Raw genomic sequence first — 21,417 nt, 5'->3', positions numbered from 1 at the left:
GCTGCTGGGAGACGCATGCGCGTGTGCAACCCATCTAGAACATGGTAGATGCGTCGCGACATTTCTTCATCTCCATAAAGTAAATTGTATGTAATAGCAGAAAAAACTTCCGGTTACATGGGTGTGCCTTCAAAATAAAAGTCAATGCATTTACATTTCAGCGAAAATACACTTTTAAAATCAAGTATCTAGATAATCTTGACAGTGCTTTCACCATCTAGTAAACCTGGATGGCACTCTTGCACGGTCTTGTACGTGTCGCTGCTACGCTCTTACAAAATGACTTTTATTTTTAAAAGACAAACCGGACATATAGAGTGCAGTGCAGTTACCTCGACAGAGTTCTCCAGCAGCTCCATACAGCAGTTGTTGACAGACACTGGAGTGGAGGGATTGGGTAGGATTTTTTTTTTTTTTACAACTAGCTGGTAGTTAGCCTTTGATATTAAATACTAAAATGTGCTGGTATGTGCATTTTTAACAGTCGGGCCAGCAAAGGACAAAACTGGAAGACGATAACATCGTCAGAGCTGGTGGGTTTGGTAAGACTTGTTGTTTGGTTATAACGTTTTACAACACTCAGACCGGTTGTAACTTGTGTACTGTCTTTATCAGACGTAAAGGAATAACGTATCTTTAATTTACTGTGTTGCCTATGAATTCACTTTAATAAACGAACTCCTAGCAAGGGTTACATTTACGTTATATTGAGACTAATGTTAGCTTGCTAACATTACTGCACTGTTAGGAAAAAAGCTATGCTAACTTATTTCACCACGTGTCAGACATTTGATTATAAAATATTTCCTCAATTCGCTACCCGCTATTTCTAACTGTAATAGTCTAACGGTAAGATAAGCCGAATTAACTTGGCCAAGTTGCATCAGTCATGACTGGTGTGGCTCGCTTGTAATAATCATGGTAACAGGCGTCAAGAGGCGTGCTAGCTGTCTTTATTCTCGGTCCTCCACTCGGAAAAAGTAGTACTTCCGTCTTAAAAAATAAAATCGTATTCATATAAACATCAGCAGAAACGGGGCAGTTATTGTTTTAATTTCAGTGACCATTATTTTGAACCCCTAGTAGTAGGTTAAATGTCTTTAAATAGAAATATTAGAAATACATTTTTGAAAAAAGGTTGAGACGTGTGCTTTAATTTGGAATTCCTGACGCCCAAAACGGAAGTGGTGTTTTCAATGATTTTAGCTAGCTAACTCAACGTAACTCCTCCTTAATTTGACTGTAGCTTACAGGGCTAATCTGTTTACATACGATCTGGCCAGCTATGAGTTCATTGTATTTATGATGTAAATATATATCAGTAAATCCTAAACATAATAATTAAGATAGCGACACGTAGGCGTGTATTTCATGCAGCGGTGATGTTATTTAGCTATTACGTTATTTGGCTACCTTGCTAGGTGATTCCAGCTAAGGTGTTATCTCGCAGCCTAAAGTGTGGATATGTGACGGTGCTCTGTGAGGTTATATTAGCCGAGGTGTGTCTCTTGTTTTCACAGAGAAGGGGATACAGCTGGCGTGTCTAACCAGAGTTGAGAGCTACGATGCTGTGCTGGGGAAATGCCTCCTACGGACAGTTAGGCTTGGGTGGGATTGATGAGGAGATTGTGGTTGAGCCACGAAAATGTGAGTTCTTTCAGGGGAAGCAAGTGTGTGATGTGGGGTGTGGCCACAGACACACAGCCTTCCTGCTGGAGGATGGGACAGTATATACCTGTGGCTGCAATGACCTGGGGCAGCTGGGACATGAGAAGTCCAGAAAGAAACCAGGTTGGTAATAATAAATGTATGTATTTCATGTGTTTTATGGTAACACTTGGTGAAATCATTCATCACATTTCTCTTTGTCTTGTATTAGAGCAGGTAGTGGCCCTGGATGCACAGATCATACTGGCAGTGTCGTGTGGAGAGGCTCATACACTCGCCCTGAATGACAAAGGGCAGGTTTTCTCATGGGGTCAGGGCTCAGATGGGCAGCTGGGCCTAAATAACTTTGAAGAATGTGTTCGTGTGCCTAGGTAAATTCACAAAGTAATGTTTCATAATTACTGATTTGCTGTAAACCTTTTTTGTTTGTTCTGCATTTGCTCATATTTGCTCATGCTATCTCATGTAAATATACATGTAATTAAAGGTCCAGTGTGTAGGATTTTAGAGGGATATATTTGCAGAGATGGATTATAATATAACAAGTATGTTTTCTTTGGTGTATAATCACCTGATAATATGAATTGTAGTGTTTATGTTACCTTAAAATGAGCTGTTTATATCTACATAGCTTCCAGAGCTGACAAACCAAACACTGCCTTTTGATAGGGCCATTCATGATTTTGCATTTTTGCACTGGCAGCTGTAGTTAGCAGCCCCTCCGCGACAAGCAGCGTTGGAAAAACACTGATTTTTTTTAATGTGAAACTGCTTTATTCTGTGTTTTATTGGTTAAAATCACCGGGTCCATTTGTTTTGGAGAGGAAGAGACCTCTGCAGATAATTCGACTCCCAGTAAAAACCTTAAGAATGAATGCTGAAGGAATCCTAACTGGGAGTTTACACTTTGCACATTGCAGTGCAAGTTTCAGCTGGCTGCAGTCAGCAGTCCTCACCACTAGATGCCACTAAAGTCTACACACCGCTCCTTTAAAACATCAAAATGTATCATCATATTTACCAAAGGTAGCTTTCTTAATTACACTCTGCCGCACATGATGACATTTATAAAACTCAAGCAAAGCTCATTTCTTTCTTTTCAGAAATATCAAGAGTTTGTCAGATGTACAAATTGCTCAGGTAGCCTGTGGGTTTTGGCACTCCCATGCACTTTCAAGAGGTGAGGTTGGTTTCTACCCACATAATGCGCATGCATTCAGTGAGGTTATTATGCTTTCCACATTTTGAGACCATGCTATGACTATTTCTCTTAATAGGAGGCCAAATCTTCTCCTGGGGCCACAATCGATACGGACAACTTGGGATAGGAATAAATGGACAGAGCATTTCCACGCCCCAAATCATTCAGTCTGTACAGGGTATTCCTTTTGCCCAGATATCAGCAGGTGGAGCTCACAGCTTTGCCCTCACTCTCTCAGGAGCAGTGTTTGGATGGGGGCGCAACAAGTTTGGTCAGCTGGGTCTCAATGACAGCAAGGGTAGGTAGTCAGAAAAAAACTAAACTACTTGTGGGCACTCAACCCCTTAACTCAGACTGTCATGTCTTTTTTTTATTATTTTTTTAGATCGGTATTTCCCAACTTTGCTGAAGTCCCTCAGATCGCAGAGAGTGATTTACATCGCCTGTGGAGAGGATCACACGGCAGCACTGACCAAGTTAAGTTATATTATTTAGCTGTTTTAGTGTTCTGTGTGGAAGACCTTGATTTAAATGTGTGGTTTCCTTGAATGAAAGTGGTGGTGAATTCATTGCTTTTACAGCCATGACCTTATTTTTATAGTTCTGGAAATCAATCCTCAGTATGAAAATGATATTTTATTGGGCAGCCTAATTGCTGAGAAATGGTGTCACAAAGAATTTAATATAGCCTTACAATGGAGTCTTTCAGGCCAATCTGACAGATTTTAAACAATTACAGTTTTATTAATATATCTAAAGCACTAATTCTGAAGCGAAAAATTAAGGTGAACAAGTGAACAAAGGCAGATGTTTTATCAGCTTCATTGTTAAACGCTGAATGGCATAATAATGCTAATTGCAGTAGGTCAGTTCATTTAATTTAAGTAATCATTTTAACGTCTAGCTTAATTTTCTATTACAAATGACCCCATACCTAATCAATTAAGCTGGTAAGTAATGCTGTCATAATTAATATGGATGACAGACATAATTTTAAAAGTAAGACCAGAGTTGTAAACAAAAAAATCCTTTAATTTCAGTCACTAGACAAACACTGCTACAATTTGGCTATCGTGATCTAAACAACCGTAATATTTGACCAACTTAAGCATTCTCTTGCTGGTTAAAGAGTTGGTGAGTTTTAAGATCTCCTGGAACGTCTAATAAGTTTCTGTTTCAGCAGTGGGCTGAAGTTGTAAAGGAGGATCCCTGCCTTAAGACTTGCAGGTTAAAACATATCCCATGATGGCATGTGGTGTTCTTTAGCTGGCTGTTTCCTATTAATATATAACTCGATTGAAGTCACTAACATGATTGCAGCCTACATGCTTTCTGAGTCTGTCCCAGCCCTGTATGCTGTGGTGTCTATGAAGTTTTGGCCTTGCAGCACTCTTGGTCTTGGTGAGGTCACAACAACTGGTGTTGCTGATTTTACAGGAAGGAGGTGTGTTTACATTTGGAGCAGGGGGGTACGGACAACTCGGACATAACTCTACAAACCATGAAATCAACCCTAGGAAAGTGTTTGAGCTCATGGGAAATGTTGTCACGCAGATTTCATGTGGAAGGTAAAAATGTATTATGTGTACTTTAATACATCAAACATGGAATACATACATTTTTGTGATATCAGTGTACATATTGAATAATTATTACAAAAGGTTAATTCAGAATAATTAAAATGATGTTGAAATGTCATAATAGAACTAAACATTTCTCAACTGACTGCAATGACTAGGCAGCACACGCTCGCTTTCACACCCTCCTGTGGAAAGATGGACTCATTTGGGCTTGGTGGTAACGGGCAGCTTGGTACACGCTCCACTTGCAACAGAAAAAGCCCCGCCCCCGTGAAAGGCCCCTGGGTAGCCTCCAGTTCTCCAGCGGATATAGGTGAGACGCATTAAATCAAGCTGCATTGAGAAGGCACTAGAAGGTAGAACCAAACAACTAAACTCACAACAGCAAAGATGTGATGTAATAACTAGCTTATCAAGCTCTCATGGCAGAAACAGTGCATTTTAAATTGAAGTTTTGTTTTCTTTTATATCCCTTGTTTGATTCACTAACTCCTCAGAAAAATATCTGGTTGTCTTTTGTTTGCTAGATGTTGACCTTCCTCATCAGCCAATTGTTCAGTTCAGATAATGTACTGTGCAATCACCTACATTTACAGTGCTGTTAGAAAGTCTAGAGTTTTCTGTATTTCTGCATAAATTTGATCTCAAATGTGATCAGATCTTCATCTATGTTCTTAAAATACATTGCCTTGGTCCAGACCTCGGAATCTGCCCGCTCCGCCGAGTGAACTGATTTGTCTGACCTCGTAGCATGAAACAAGGGTTTCTCATTACAAATAAAAACAATTTGTTTCTACTTAGCTATGCTCCCCTCTTAAATCCCGGCAAAGCCAGTGTGTTGGCATTGCTATGCATCAGTGTGGACTAAAAATGATGTGAGATTCAGGCAGATGCTTTCGGTCCATCCATCTTTAGTCTTCCAGTAACCTTCTAGTTCATCCCCCTGGCCTTTAGCAAACCTTAGCCAGGCAGGAATGGTCTTATTGTAAAGTAGTGGCTCTCTTCTTGCTTTCCATGCACACCATTTTCATTCAGTGTTTTCTGATGGTGGACTCATGAACATTGATAGTGGCCATTGCAAGAGAGGCCTGTAGATACTAGATGTTACCCTGTGGTTCTTTGTGATCTCCTGTATTACAGGCTGTTCTCTTGGAGTGATTTTTGTTGGACACCCACCCCTCGGGAGCGTAACAGTCGTGTTGAATTTCCTCCATTTGTACACTATCTGCCTGCCAGTGGATTGGTGAAGACCAAACTCTTTGGGCACTGTTGTTTAACCTTTTCCATCCTGGTGACCATCAACAGCATTTTGTCTGAACTCCACAAACCTGTGTGGTGAAGACAAGACTTTGATAGTAAAGACAGAACAGAATAGGTTTATATATCATGTTTATATTAATTAAGTAGGACAGGGACTACGAATCTCAAATGACCATCATCCCATTGATTCAAACACCTGACTCCCTCCTACTATCTTTAAGCTTTACATACTTTTTCCAAAGAGACATTAATGTTGGATAATTTTGCTATGCATGTCTCTTTGGAAAAAGTATGTAAAGCTTAAAGATAGTATACATTTTATATACATTTTTATTAATTAATTAATTAATATATATACATACACATATATATATATATATATATATACATATGAATATAAATATATATATATATATATACACACACATTTTTATTAATTAATTAATTAATATNTATATATATGTATGTATGTATGTATGTATGTATGTATGTATGTATGTGTATGTGTATATATATATCTGTATTATTTCTTGAATTAGGTCTTCTTTGTCTAGGTTTAGGACTTAACTGAAGATCTGATCACATTTATGCAGAAATACAGAAAAATCTGAAGGGTTCACAAACTTTCCAGCGCCACTACACTGCGGCTGGTGAGACACATTGGGACTGAACCGTACAGACTGGTCAACCAGAACCTATGAGCAGAAAGCTACCACATTGGTTTGTGATACTCGGTGGAATCTGAAGTAGCAACAACACATTTGATACCATGTTAATAACAAAAATATGATTGATCTTCAAGATGACACTATGAACTTTTGTATAATTATGGGTCATCCCAATCTCTCATCTGTCCATACATTTATCTCTTGTTGTCATTGAGTAACATTGCAGACTCGGAACAGGGCTGTTGTGTCAAGAGGATTTATGCCGGAGGAGACCAGAGTTTTGCTCACTACTGCACCAACAATGTAAGTTGTAATAAATAAAAGGGCTCTTCATAATGTGAGGTTTTCTGAAATACCTCCCTAACATGCAGTAACATCATTTGTTAGCCCCTGATTTGGTGACAAAAGTCTGCATGGGATTTTTTTAACAACCATAATAGGACATTTCCAAATTAACATGGCAGAACTGTAACATACAGGAGAGGGAAGATAATTCCCTGTTCAAATTAAGAGACTGCTTCATCAGATCCTGCACAGTCAATAAATGTTGGTCTTGTTTTTAATCATAGCCATGTGTGTACAGGCTTTATACAAGGAAGCACCTGCTTTTTTGTGCCATGATTTGGGTGGATTCAAGTAGCGCTTGTTTTATTTCATCTTAAACATAAGAGACCTTAAATTTCTTAAGATGTTAAATGGTTGAAAGAAATTGCACTTTTTTTACTGTGATTTTTAAAATGAGTCCTCCTTAAAGATCCAGTGTGTAGGAATTAAGGGCATATATAGGCAGAAATTGAATGTAATATTCATAACTATGTTTTCATTAGTTTATTATCACCTGAGAATAAGAATTATTGTGTTTTCATAACCTTAGAATGAGCCGTGTATATCTACATACAGAGCGGGTCTTTTTCCATAGAGTCTGCCATCTTGTTTCTACAGTAGCCCAGAATGGACAAATCAAACACTGGCTCTGGATAGGGCCATTTGCGTTGTTGGGTTTTTACTTCTCCCTCCGTAGTTCTCCTACACGCTTGGCAGACGGGAGACGTTTCAGTTCTGCAACCTAACTGCCAGATGCCACAAAACCCAACAGACTAGACCTTTAGCTTATTTTATATAACTTCGTACTTTTAATTTTAATTTTTTTTTTTTTTTACTTTTACTTGCTTTTGTAGAAACTCCAGGACATAGATGACGTGAGGATACAAGATCCCCACAGGAAGATTTATACATTGAATCAGGACATCATAGACAAGTGGTTGAACCACTCACCAGGAAGACTCCCACAAGAAATCGCCAAGTAAAGTCCTCTCCTCACAAGGCCACTTGTTTTTGGTGTTATTGTTACTTTGTGTTATTGTAGACATATTTTTTTCTGTTGGACAAGTTGCCATGCTTCTGTAAATTCTTTAGAGATTTGATTTTGAAAGGTCGTCACACTAATTACTTGTTTTGTCCTTTAGTGAGATTGACCTCGTGTTCTCCTCAGCAAGCTGCCTCAATGGATCTTTTCTGTCAAAGAGGTAATCACATTGTAGATGAGGTCCTTTTTATCTACAATCTGGTCCAACAGTCTTAATTCATTATTGTAAAATTCTATGCATTTATCTCACTAATTTGATCCCTCTTCACACACTATTTAGAACTGATACATGTCAAAATTGAAAAATCCTTACCACTTGGTAGTAACCTAGATGTACTCTACTGACTTTTAGGAATACTACGGCTACTGTCTCATGTTAACTCTCTGTTTCTTTTATACAGTCATCCAGATCACTACAGTACCAGCAGTAAATGTTCAGGGGTGGATATGAACACAGCCCGACTCCTGTTTCACAGACTGGTTCAGCAAGATCACCCTGAGATCGCTCAGCAGGTCAGTGGTCACACAAAAAAAAATCCTGTTGTTGGTGCGCCATACCCACATACTTTATTTTATTTAAGGATTTCACAGGCAAGAGACCCAGATGGGCCTATACGTGGCCTCACTCATGACCGTGGGCTCACCTGGTCTTGTCACTATTTTCTTTTGTAAGATGCTCATGTAAGTTTGATTTGTTGCCTGGAAACAATTGGATTTCATTTAGATGAGGATATATACACTGTCTTCAGTTACACATTATTACTGCACCAGCTTTAATTGTTCTATGAAATCCTGAAAATGTCATTGTTGCACTTTGCCCCACCTTTTTTTGTAAACGGGCAGGAGAGCCAGGAGATGCATCAGTTAGGAATGATTACATTAATCATAACAGACCTATGTACTTGTCTTTTGTCTCCCTCAGATCGCTGCCAGTTTGGAAAAGAACCTAATTCCCAGACTAAGCAGCTCTCCTCCAGACATTGAAGCCCTGAGACTCTACCTCACTCTGCCAGAATGCCCTCTCTTCAGTGACCGAAATAATTATGTGACTATCTCTATCCCATTTGCCAAATCACTCCTCAATTTGAAAGAGGCTCCACTGAAGGTGCTGGGTAAGATGAAAGATGTTTTTTTATGCTTTATGCCACACACAACGCAACAATACCTCTGACAATTTCTGCTTTTTGCCTTTTTTCACAATATGATTGGTTTTGTATTTGCACTAGGAAACTGGTGGTCTACGTTTGAGTCCCAGGTCTTCCAGCGGCTGGTTGAGTTGTATAAGGAAGTGGTGGTGTATCTGCTTCAGATGCACAAGATGGGCATTCCTTCGGTAGAGCAGAGAATTTTCACCTGTTTTCTGGACACGTCTCTCAGACTACTGGAGATCCTGCACACGGTGAGAAAAGACAGAAATCCATTGATTTGTGTTACAACAGCTGTCACATGTACATCGCACAGTACCTGGAAGAACTTTGAATTACATCAATTTTTCCTGTTTTTGTAGGTGAGTGAGAGAGCAGGACACATCATTCAGTATGATAAATTCTACATCCATGAGTTGGATGACTTAATAGACATCAGAAATGATTACGTCACGTGGATTCAGAGGCAGATGTACCCAATGGTGAGTTTCTGTTTATGTCAGTTCTACAGATCACTTACATTTGTCCATGTTTAGGAATCTGTATGAACCATTTGTTTAATCCTTTGTATCCTCAGGGTCATGACGGTGTGGTGACTCTATGCAGGTATCCCTTTGTATTTGATGCCCAAGCAAAGACCACACTGCTTCACACTGATGCTGTCATACAGATGCAGGTAATAAGGAGCTCAAAGCTACTGCTGCCAAATGATGTCACATACCAACTGCACTATTGCACCTTTGAAACATAGTAATGTGTCAGTCATTTATTATTGCCTTGTTATATTGATAGATGGCAGTGGACCAAGCACAGATGCAGAACTTCAGCTCTATGTTCCTGCCAGCGGTGGAATCTGTCAACCCGTGCCTCATCCTCATTGTTCGGAGAGAAAACATTGTTGGAGACACCATGGAAGTCCTCAGGAAGTCTAAGAATGTCGATTACAAGAAACCACTCAAGGTAAAAGCTGCTATAATCAATATTTTCTATTAAAGAAGTATTTCACTGCTGGAAAGATGGTCAGTTCATAAAACTGGGCTGTCTGTGCAGCAGAAAGACGCAAATACTTTTGAAATTGGTGCTACATCAGCAGAGAAAACAGAGAAAATGTCTGTGGCACTCGCTTTTGTTCAAGAGGCAGAAAACTTTCAACTACCAGCACGTGCTGAGTCATGCCCCGATCAATAAAAGCTCCCGCTGGTGGGTGAGGTAATGCAGCTTGGCCAGTAAGCTAAGTTATGTTTCTGAAAACATTTTAGGCAAGAAATAGGCAATGGAGTGAAAGAATCTTGGTAATATTTGATCAACACTGCCTGGTTTTACTGTTTGATCAGAGTTTGGTCTGAGTTTGAGAGAGAGGGGACGGCTCTCACTCTCGTTATGCTTCTGTACTCTTTGGGTCTGTGGTGGTGGGCATACAAAAATGATTAAGCACAATCTGTTATTCAAGCTACAGCCCTACAGCAAGTGAAAATCTGAGAGATGAGCAGGGAAGTCTTGGCGTTGTTAAGGTGGAGGGAAGTTTACCATAGTTCATTTACACATACTGTACAGCCCACATTGTTATGATACAAAGCTTGTTGAAAATTGGTGAAGTATCCCTTTAATAATATAGAAAATGACTGCAGTGTATGTTAAAGGTGTTGCTCATTGTAATGACTCCATTGGAATTCCCCTTAGCATTTCAGCATCTTTCAGCATGTTGTTTTGGTGTTATGGTTCGGTCTCATAGCAGGAGGCAGCTGTTTCCATTAGAAAAGCTCTAAAAACCACTAGATGATACCTGCCAGCACAATTCAGCACATCAGACCAAGTGACCAGCTGCTTAAAGTGGATATTGAGAAATTCTTTGCTTTAGCTTATCGTTCTGAAGTAAATGTTGATTGCACATCATAATGGCTATTGTAATATGGAGACCAACCATGTTTAGATTGGTTCCTCATAAGCCTTGCTTTCACTTTGCAATTCTGTCTGGCAACAGATACAATCTCCTGGGGAAATGAAGGCTCAGTTTACAGCACAAAGGAAGTGCATCAACTGCTGTGCAACCAAAATGGGAAATGGGTAGTGCTTTTGTTTTCCCCGGTAGCTATCCTCACTTACCAAAGAGTATCATTGTAAGTTCTTTGCAGTTACTGTAAGCTATCTGTAAGCTGTTTGTTGAGTTTCCTCTCAGTGAGATGCTCTGAGTGAATTTAACTTCCCTCTGATAAGCAGTGATGCGGTGTGTAGGGCTTTTATCGTGAAAGGTGGGAACTGAAGGGCGTGACGCTGTAATGCGCTGCTGCAGATATGTGGAAAGCAGTAGAGTTTGCTGTCTTAGTTCAGACTATGGCGCCTCTGTTTTATTATTTTGCTACCTTGTCGGCACAACTCATAACTCTTGGCTTCATTACTATCCCTAGTAGCAGAAAGGGTGGACGGTGGAACAACTGAAGAACCTGTGGAAAACAAAATGTAGTTAAATGTAGTACTGTGTTTTTTGGTAGTGGCTAAGCTCTGAGGAAAATGGAGAGCGATCTGGTTGTCTTTGTGATAGCGACACCAACATTATTTTGAGATAAGTCTTTTTTTGAGATATTAACTCAGTATTTTGAGAACGTTTTTCATTGTTATTACTTACAGGATCTTTCTTTTTCATCACACTGGCAGAAATAGTCTTCTAAAGTGTTGCCATTTCGATGAAGACATGAAAGGTACTGCCGTTGTTGTAACGTTTGCAATCTCCATGGCAGGTGATCTTTGTGGGAGAAGAGGCAGTCGATGCAGGAGGCGTGAGAAAAGAGTTCTTCCTCCTGATCATGAAAGAGCTGCTGGATCCAAAATATGGGATGTTTCGTTACCACGAGGAGTCCAGGCTCATCTGGTTTTCAAACAAGGTACTTATTGTATAATTCACCTTTTTTATGCTCGGGATACTGAAATATGACTGGCTGAGTTTAAGTGCACTCTAAAACACCCTGAATAACGGGGATACTGAAGTGATCCTATTATGAATTGGTACACGTTAATGCCATGTCCCTCGCAGACTTTTGAGGACATTGACTTATTCAACCTCATTGGGGTCATCTGCGGTCTGGCCATCTACAATCTCACTATAGTGGAGCTCAACTTCCCCGTGGCCCTTTACAAGAAGCTCCTGAAGAGGAAGCCGACACTAGATGACCTGAAAGAGCTAATGCCAGATGTGGGAAGGTCAGATCAAGGAACAGTCATCTGAGGTTCCCATTTAACATGTTCATGAATGTCAGTTTACCATGGTATTTCCTTAACTGCATCTTAAATTGAGTCTTTGAATGCTTCAATTATATAACCACAGAGAGTGTTCATTGAGTTTACCAAATGTCTGCTTATGAAAATAATGTAAAATAAATATATTTCTATTTCCTCTTGAACTAGGAGTCTGCAGCAGTTACTGGACTACGAAGAGGATGACCTGGAGGACACCTTCTGCTTGAACTTCACAGTAAGAAAACAGTATTTGTGGGGCATGAAGTGTAAAATAAATAGCTGTGATATCTACATATTAGCAAAATCTAAGCACTGGCTATTTTTTCAGGTCACAGAGGAAAACTATGGTGCCACAGAGGTCTTGGAACTAATACCAGGCGGCGAAGACATCAATGTCAATAAATCAAACAGGTAACATTTTTTTAGTTGTCCTGTCTACCAGTCACAGATTTTTCCTGTCCAGAGTTAGATAAGAAGATCAATAAAACCTTTAATCATGTTTTAACTCATCTTGAAAACGCAGTTTTGGAAATCTGGTGACATTGCTGTCTTTCCTCAACATTCTACATGTTATGTCTTCACAAAAATCACTTTACTTCTCTATCAAGTGCTTTTTTTTTTCTTTCTGTAGGCAAGATTTCGTCAGTGCATACGTAGACTACATTTTCAACACATCAGTGGCCCCGCTGTTCGAGTGCTTCTACGCTGGCTTCCACAAGGTGTGCGGTGGAAAAGTTCTAGAGCTGTTCCAGCCAAACGAACTGCAAGCCATGGTCATCGGCAACACCAACTATGACTGGACAGAGCTCGAAAAGGTCTGGTTTCATATGATAATGGAAATATGTCGTCTCACCAGCTCATTTTTGGACATTTTATCCTGTGAAAGAGGGCAGTTTTGGGGGTTTGCATGAGACGAGCATCACAGAACATGATGACAAAATGATGCATCTAGAACTAGATGACATGTGTATGCAATTTTAAATTGAAATTAAATGGATATTATCACAAATCTATCAGTTGGCTGAGTAATTTTAAATAGTACAATTAACTTTTATCTCCACCCTTCAGAGCACTGAATACAAAGGGGAGTACTGGAAGGATCATCCCACCATCAGGCTCTTCTGGGAGGTGTTCCACAGTCTTCCTTTAGAGAAGAAAAAGCAGTTTCTCTGTAAGTGCTGCTGTCCACGATGAATTTACTTAGATTCAGCTGGAAAAGTGAAACAATGTCTCTTGCCTCTACAGTGTTCCTCACAGGAAGTGACCGCATACCCATTTTGGGCATGAAAAGCCTGAAGTTGGTCATCCAGCCCACTGGTGGAGGGGAGCATTACCTGCCTGTGGCCCACACCTGCTTCAACCTGCTGGACCTGCCTAAGTACACGAGTCGGGAAACGCTCCGGGAGAAGCTTTTACAGGCCATAGATCATAATCAAGGCTTTAATCTGGCCTGATTGTACACAGAAATGCCTAGAACTCCATGTCCAGACTGTTGATGGCAACCACATTCCCAAATGTTTTGTTTGGCAGTCTGAATGCTGCTGTAAGAATTGAACACTGAGTGGAAAGAGGTGGAGGCCACATGACATTAGAACTGATTAAGAGTTGGACTTTCACAGGAAATCTTAACTTTGATTTTCTAGCTTTTTTTCCCATGCCATCACAGTATTTGATGCTCTTATTACAAGTTGATTCACATTTGATATTACTCTTATAGATATGATTTTATTCATGTCTGGATATGAGGAGTGTGATGAAGCAAACTGCTATGTAGAGAGAGAACAGGGTATGCGTATAGCAACATCAACACCTGTGAAATATAGTGAAATGCAGTAGCACTACCTTTCTGAAGCTTAGAACATAATAGTGAGATGTTTCTGTCTGTACTGGTGAGAAAAACTACACTTTGGCCTAAAAATGACCAAATTTAAATCGATACCTCTCTGACAGGGTCCTAATGAAAATGTGACATTTTAAGCTCCACTGTGGTAGTAGTTGCTGCATGACTACTGCAGTTAATCATATTATATTTTACAGGAGGTAATGATGTTGTGTCAACCCCCTGTGTATTAAATGTTTGAACCCAGACAATGTAAACTAACTCTCTTTATGTTTGACATAAGTTTTGTTGTGACATTTGATTGAGAGCAAGCATTTGCTTTATATCCAGCGTGGATTTTCATGGCTGTCCGCCTGAAAACAATCCACAAATTAAAAACTAAGTACAGCCACTGAATCAGTGTGAGTTACTTTGGGGATAAAATACTGTCCTTTAAGCCATTTTTAAGAGATGTTTGGATCATCACTTTATTGCAACTTGTTGTTTTTGGGTATTACAGCAAAAAGTTGTTTTAACCAGAACCATTTTACTTTTTGCCCCTTAGAATAAACGTTCTACCACATCTGAAAGGACCAGTTTATAGGGTTTAGTGGCATCTAGTGGTGAGGTTGCAGATTGCAATATACTCCTCGCCCCAACCCTTTCTTTCCAAGCATGTAGTGGGACCTATGGTTGCCCTCAGGGAATGTAAAAATATGACAGGCCCTCTCTTGGGCCAGTGTATGGTTTGTCTGGTCTGGGCTACCAAGGAAACATAGTAGGTGAAACTTGGTGGGCTCCACAGAAGAGGACCCGCTCCCTCTTGAGATATAAATGGCTTATTCTAAAGACTGGACAATAATACTAGATTTTTCAAATCTTAAAGAGATAAATGTCAGAGACACACAGAACATGTAAAACAAATTTGACTGTTGTGTGTGGAGAGCAACGTTCTGGCCAAACAGCACAACACACGACTCTCAAAACCCGAAATCTTGTAAATCTCTCATGATCAAACGTAACTTTAGAGTAAACAAATGTTGCAGGCAATGGGTGAAAGAGCTAGCTGTTAGTTTTTACACCAATTTTTACAGGAAATTTTTGAAGAAGAAAAAAGAAAAAGTATTAAGTCATGGAGATGATGTGAACATGGACTGAACAAGTTACAGCTGGAGGTGAGCAAATTTCTTGGTTGAGTCCCATTGATATATTGCATTAAAACCCTCTGAGACTCACGGGACCACCTGTGATCCTTGGTAATGAACATGTTTAATATTTGTGATTTGAAATCAGTACAGCCAGGATGAACTTCCAAGCAGATGGGGGGACTCAAAAAACACTCCGTGCACCACAGGTAAATCTTACAAGATGATCCTTAGAACCGTTAAGAAACTGGGGCTTTGCTGATCATTTTAGGGGGGGGGGGGGGGTTGTGGCTCAAAATCAGCTCCTGTAGTGTGTACGTAAGCTAACAAAAACACAACTATTCTTTGTTTCAGGTGATTATGCACTGGTGAAAACACAATTCTGAATTTTCAATATTCCATTTCTGCTAATAGATCCCCCTAAATCCTGCACACTGGTCCTATAAAACATGGCAAGACAGCCCTCATTAATGTCTGCGTAGTATTTATGTGTCAAGCAAGGAACAGCTCATAGTCCCAAGTCACAGTTTTACTCTGTTATGGCATGCAAACATGATTACTGAAATTCAAGCATGTCAGTGAATGACATGTCAGTGAGTGTCCTACCACTAAAAGTAGCCCAGTCTAGCTTAAATAATTGAACTCTCTATAAAGACAGTTCAGTTCAGATATACATTTTAATGATAACTGATATGCACACATTGCAGTATATGGCCATAAAGAAGGCATGGATCTCTGTGTTGTCCCGTCTGTACAGAGCTTGTGCTTATTTTCATTTCAGTGGGGCAGCTCATGGTGGACCAGCTTATAGTGGGAACCACAAGAAGGACAGCGTTGGCAATCTCCCTCATGAAGCCAGAACCACACAATAGCAGTGTTGTCTTCCTCGCCTGCAGAAAATTATATTATAGTTCACCTGGTTTGAAATGTGCACATTCATACAGTACAGAGCACTGGACCTTCCCTTTAATGTACATCACTTACAAAGACAGCCAACAAGCCTCTTGGTTCCAATGCATGGCACAATGTGAGGGTCCTCCTTGGTGCCGGCATACGTCTTGGGCTTCAGAATACTGTAGGGATCCTGTAATTTGAAGTGAAAGAGAATCAGTACACTTGAGGTTTATGCACACTATACTTGTGTGTATTGTAGCCTACCTGTCCCTTTTTGAAGGCCTGCAGGGCGCGTCGCTCCAGTCCAGTGGCCTGTTCATCATCTGTTGGCACTCCTGAAAAACAGATATGGGCAGTGGCACCATTAGGGAAAGAACAGTTAGGATGATTGTAAGGGCGTGTGACTGACAGGGGCCCTAAAAAAATATTAGAACATTAAGTCTTTTTTTTATAATTTAATAATAATCTTTTCATATAATATAAGATCATAAACCTATCATCACAAACAGAATATTTTATTGGGAAGAAGCTAACTTATACTAACATTTTCCTTTTTTTAAAAACTGTTATTGGCAAAAAAACAAAACAAAAAAAATTAACCTCCAGAGACCCTCTGTATTACCCTCCGCCCCGTATTTTCATAAAACGGTTCAGTCCTCGCGCAAATGGTACTCCGGGCAGAGTGAAATGATGAGTGTCGGTGGAACTGAGCATAATGTCTCAGCTCCCAAAAGAAACATCTGACTAGCCAAAAAAAAAAAAAAAAAACAGGAGAGAGAAAAGAAAGGGCGACAGTATGTCACCCAGTTCTTCATAAAGAAAGTTGGGTCACCATGAGAGGTGGAAATGAGGTCTCCATAGTCAAACAGGCTACGTTTGCTCCCAGAACAGTTAGTATCTTCACAAAAAAATTCTAAGTGTTTACATTCTTCTCCTTTAAGCCATTCATTACAGGCAAACTTTGCGCAAGCTATTAATACTAAATCAGTTGTCCCTGTATGTCTGGTACCAGGCCAAAGTATGGCTGCAGCTTTATCCTGAGCAGCCCTGTGTCCCCATACCTTCCACTATCAATAAACCAGCGCTACTCCCACCTGAGGACGGAGGTGAGTAGCTTTCTGTCAAATGACAGATCAGTTAATAGTAAGAAAAATGTTGGTTATGATGTTCTTATCAGTGTTGAAAGTACTCCTCAGATTTGTACTTAAGTAAAAGTAGAAGTACCACAGTCCTGGATTTAAAATGTTTTGCTTTTATCAGCAAAATATACTTAAAATATGAAAAATAAAAGATACTAATGATGCAGATGGGCTTCTTTCAAAGTATCATAACCACAGAAATATTACATGATCATAACATGAGCTCCTTAGGTTATGATAAAATGTGATTCTGTTTGCGTAAAACTATTTTAATGTTGTAATTTGTCAATGTGGAGCCAACATACTTACATATTATAACACAGCATCATATCAAATGTAAATGTAAAGGAGTAAAATGTATAATATTACAAAGGTAGAGTTATTTAAAGCTTTGAATAGGTTGAGTGGGTTCTGCAGGTGTGGGTACAGTATTTGTGCAGGATTGCATGGCCTGTGGTGGTGGGGCCCAATGTGGTATCTTTTCATGGGGCCCAAAATCCCTGGTGGCACCCTTGGATATGGGAGATAATTTAACTGAAAGACATTAATCAAGGTAATCCAGTCAGGTGATGTGTACATTACAGTCGGGCTGTCAGTGTACGTATATCAGTTAAACTGCACGTCAGCACTGGACGCCATCTCCACCAACCTGCTCCCTCCTGCACCCTATCAGAATATTGGCACCTTACCAAGAGACGCCTGCCAGAGGAGGAGGGACTATCAAAGGCCTTTCACGAGTTAAAATCCAAATGACCTTCAATTATATGATTCAAATGTTTTTGTCACATTAAAGCGGAACATAGCCATCTCACAGCACATAAGGAGACCAAAAACAGACATTTATTTGTGTCGAATAAACATTTAGTGTCAAAATTCAATATAATTTATCCTCTATACAGGATATAGCACCAGTGGCAGCAAGCTAACGTCTCATTACAGACATCTTGTTTGATACAGGCTAACATGTAGCCACCACACTGCGCCATTAGCCAAATATATATCGTTAACAGCACCCTGCTAACTATCTCGACTCTTCCTGTGTACGTGACCGATGACAGTTGGGCTGTTCACGTTACCGTTGTCTGCGGGCCTGTCTCACGGAGCAAAGTCTTTCGTTTTGTTGGTAATAAACGGACTCGTACCTCTCACGGTGGCCATGGCACGGTGTAGAGGTCTGACCACCACATTGCTCCTCAGCTGCAGTGTTGTTGTTACACTAGCTCGGAGAAGAAGACGTCCCGCCATTCTGGTCTCACTTTCTAGTACCGATATGACCTGTGACAACTATAAGCGGCGGCTGGACTGAAATGACCCCGGCAGCCTCTGTGAGTGACAGGTGCTCCGGCCAATGAGAGCAGGAGCGTGGCTGGGTTAACCAATCACATTGAGCAGAGGAGGCACTAGGAACGAGTGGCTAATGTACTGTTAAAATATAACAGACACAGGATGAGAATTATATAGTTAAAATTTAAATTGTCTCTTGACTTGATGATAATAGCAATAAAATATTATTAACAGTCATATATCATGCCATTATTATTATTATTGCACCTATAGCAAAAACTGTATCCTTGTTTTTTACTGTCACCACATTATGACAGTAACAGCAATAAAGACAATCACATTATGCACAATTAAAAGCTAGCGGGTAAAAGTGTTTTTAAAGATGACACTTGAAAATCTCAGGTATAAGGTCATATCCCCATAACATTGAGTCCTGGATCTCTGGACAGACTGAAGTCTTTGGTCAGACAATCTCAGGTCTCTCACAGTGTGATATGGGGAGAGGAGCTCTATGATGTAAGAGGGGGTGAGGCAAACATCAGAATCATAAAATTGATCTTGTAGCTAACAGGCAGCCATTGTAGGGAGGCCAGAATGGGGGTAATGTGCCCCCTCTTTTTTGACCTTATTAAAACTCTTGCTGCTGCATTTTGAACTAATTGAAGATGAGATAAGCAAGTATGAGTAATACCAAAATATAAGAAGTTGTAACAATGGAGGCTGGGGGATATGAAGGCATGGATGACTTTGTCAGAAGTACAAAGAAGATGAAGATGAAGAGAAATAATCCTGGCCATCTAGGATTTGATATCATGAAGATAGTTATTGAGGTCATTTAGTTTGTTGATGTTGTTTCGCTCTAAGGGGAGGTAGATCTGTGTGTCATTCGCATGACAGTGAATATATAGGTTATATTTTTGAATAATGTGTCCTAGCTGAAGTAAATAAATGGAGAAGAGAACTGGACCAAGTGATTGTGAATCTGTGATTTACATTTGCACAGACTGTGCATGTAAGTTGGTGTTTCATGCACCTGCTGATTATGAACACACACATACACATGGAGAGAGAGACAGAGAGATGCAAGCAGTGGTGGAAGAACCACATGAATTATTTAAGTAAAAGTAGCAATGTCAAAAGAAAAAACATAGCCAAATATGAATAGGCTGAATTTCTACATTCAAAATCTTGCCTGAATAAAGTTGCAGAAGTAGCCCCTGTCAGTGTTACATACATTACTGTATGTAGAATTGTATGATGTAGATGGTTAAAGTGAAGACAATTTTAAATTTATGAATGACTGGATTTTCTAGAGTTCTTGAATACGTTTCAACCCTCATGGATGCCATCAGTTCTGAACTGAAGATGGTCATTGCTCCTCTCCTCCAGGTGGAGGCGCTGTAGGACAAACAACCACAACTGGTTTCTGAGGGTTCTCATGGCAACAAGAAAATAAAGCAGCAGTGATGAAGCTGCTGTAACACATAAACACATTGTTGCTGAGTGTGTGTGTTGTCCCAGCTGTTAGTTGAACAGTATACAGAGTGTAAAAAGACTGGGTCCCGTTGTGTTACTCAGGCTGCACTACAGCGTCTATTCACAGGCGCGATCCCACTACTGAGCGGCACGGGGGCTTTGACCTGCTCCGTGTCCGACCTGGGCCGGTGCACCCCTCCTTAGGCGACCTGGTGATCCCGGGCTCCCCCAGGAGCACCATATCGATACCGAACTTAGTGCGGACACCCGATCGACATAGTCCGCTGCAGCTCAGAGCTCCTGAGCTCAAACGATCCGCCAGCCTCAGCCTCCCGGTAGCTTGGATTACAGGAGCGCGCCACCGCACCCGGCGAGGACTGATTTCATTCTTAGAGGATTTGGGCTTTTGTAAACATGACGTCATCAGGGAGCACGCTCTGGCGGCATCTCGCGATGGAAAAAGGGCAGCTTCAGGGTTAAAGGTAGATCAGCATATGATCTGTTTTCCTGGAAGTCATTGATAACCTTACTTAAATAATAATAATCATTAAGAAAAAAAAGTTTATCATATGTCTTTTTTTCCAAACTCAACTAATGGTGTTTCTGTATTGTAGTTCCTCCAATTGTCAACATATTTTTATACATAGGCCTACATTCAAAAAAAGGGCATATAAACATTATGTGCACTGCTTAAAAAAGTTACCAAGACAACTGTATACACCATATATTATTCCATTTCTTACAGCCTATTGAAAACATTACATTTCCTCTGCAGGATCATATTTTCTTCTGTCCTGTGAATTTATTAAATTATTATTTTTTTCTTTTCCTTGCTGCTCAAATCAAAACGCTTGCAAAATTTACAGCAGTGACATAATTGTGCCCATGTAAGCGCAACCCTCTTATCTATAGGCAGAGTATGAGACAATGGGCCCCTGGGAACAGATATGCAAAAGGCCCGACCACCTCTCCTACAAGAGCCAGAAACACAGACTTAGTGGGAGTTTAGCCTCTTTATTGTTGTTGTTTTGCATCTCTTTGTAGTCATATGCATCCTATTGTGGTTCTGAGTCTCTTTGAAGTCATTTTGTGTCTCTTTATTGTTTTGCCCATTTTTGTAGTTAGGGTGTTTCTCATTGCAGTCCCTTCGCATCTTCCTGGTCAGTTGGTGTCTCTTCAAGGGACATTTCGCAGGTGAAGGTCAGGGGGACCCTCGACGCTTTAGGCCCTGGGGCCTGTGCCCAGTTGGGTGTTCAGTAATCCTTCCATACTATTATCGTACAAACAACATGTTATAGCTACAGAAATAGTGGAAGAATATGTTATCTAACCAGAGCCTAAGTGGTACAATTATGCAATATCATCACACAAACAGGAATTTCATTGTTTTCTGAAACATTGAAACTCATAACTATTAAATAAAAATTCTAAAACATTACTTCAACACACAAATAACATAAGTGTCAACAGAACATTTACTACAGGACTGTTGTATTATATTAAATCACATCAACCTTTACATGTTTCTGTTTTTTGCCCCC

General features: G+C 40.1%; 2 protein-coding genes across 5 annotated transcripts; one reads left to right on the top strand and one right to left on the bottom strand.

The window, feature by feature from the left end:
• Positions 1–344: 344 nt before the first annotated feature.
• On the top strand, positions 345–15,368 carry herc4 (HECT and RLD domain containing E3 ubiquitin protein ligase 4). Of its 4 annotated transcripts, none has more exons than XM_050070613.1 (25): positions 345–397; positions 485–533; positions 1,521–1,791; positions 1,880–2,039; positions 2,772–2,848; positions 2,946–3,167; positions 3,255–3,346; positions 4,307–4,437; positions 4,608–4,762; positions 6,604–6,680; positions 7,556–7,680; positions 7,844–7,903; positions 8,145–8,256; positions 8,666–8,855; positions 8,970–9,142; positions 9,251–9,370; positions 9,466–9,564; positions 9,681–9,848; positions 11,624–11,767; positions 11,917–12,083; positions 12,288–12,354; positions 12,448–12,530; positions 12,751–12,934; positions 13,188–13,290; positions 13,365–15,368. In XM_050070613.1, exons 3-25 carry the CDS (start codon positions 1,566–1,568, stop codon positions 13,571–13,573), a joined length of 3,144 nt encoding a protein of 1,047 aa, XP_049926570.1. In that variant the 5' UTR covers positions 345–397; positions 485–533; positions 1,521–1,565; the 3' UTR covers positions 13,574–15,368. The 4 variants fall into 4 exon arrangements, 2 of the variants coding, with proteins under 2 accessions (XP_049926570.1, XP_049926568.1); XM_050070611.1 differs by having other exon boundaries at positions 348–397; positions 485–542; XR_007571687.1 differs by lacking the exons at positions 12,751–12,934; positions 13,188–13,290; positions 13,365–15,368 and having other exon boundaries at positions 350–542; positions 11,917–12,134; positions 12,448–12,520.
• A 373-nt stretch (positions 15,369–15,741) lies between these two features.
• LOC126406391 (cytochrome c oxidase subunit 5B, mitochondrial) lies at positions 15,742–18,434 on the bottom strand. The gene is made up of 4 exons (XM_050070614.1): positions 18,259–18,434; positions 16,242–16,312; positions 16,068–16,167; positions 15,742–15,973 (listed from the first exon to the last, which is right to left on the bottom strand). Exons 1-4 carry the CDS (start codon positions 18,359–18,361, stop codon positions 15,861–15,863), a joined length of 387 nt encoding a protein of 128 aa, XP_049926571.1. The 5' UTR covers positions 18,362–18,434; the 3' UTR covers positions 15,742–15,860.
• Positions 18,435–21,417: the final 2,983 nt, after the last annotated feature.

Source organism: Epinephelus moara, chromosome 19, assembly GCF_006386435.1.
Source record: "Epinephelus moara isolate mb chromosome 19, YSFRI_EMoa_1.0, whole genome shotgun sequence".
Classification (NCBI taxonomy): domain Eukaryota; kingdom Metazoa; phylum Chordata; class Actinopteri; order Perciformes; family Serranidae; genus Epinephelus; species Epinephelus moara.
Note: the sequence above shows the minus strand (reverse complement) of the source record. Positions and strands in the feature narration are given on the sequence as shown.

Coding starts and splice junctions, on each gene's coding strand:
- LOC126406391 (XM_050070614.1), bottom strand. CDS start 18,361: ATGGCGGGACGTCTTCTTCTCCGAGCTAGTGTAACAACAACACTGCAG. Junction 16,313..18,258: donor TGCCATGGCCACCGTGAGAG/GTACGAGTCCGT, acceptor TCTGTTTTTCAG/GAGTGCCAACAGATGATGAA. Junction 16,168..16,241: donor AGGCCTTCAAAAAGGGACAG/GTAGGCTACAAT, acceptor TTCAAATTACAG/GATCCCTACAGTATTCTGAA.
- herc4 (XM_050070613.1), top strand. CDS start 1,566: ATGCTGTGCTGGGGAAATGCCTCCTACGGACAGTTAGGCTTGGGTGGG. Junction 6,681..7,555: donor CTCACTACTGCACCAACAAT/GTAAGTTGTAAT, acceptor TTGCTTTTGTAG/AAACTCCAGGACATAGATGA. Junction 9,849..11,623: donor ATTACAAGAAACCACTCAAG/GTAAAAGCTGCT, acceptor TCTCCATGGCAG/GTGATCTTTGTGGGAGAAGA.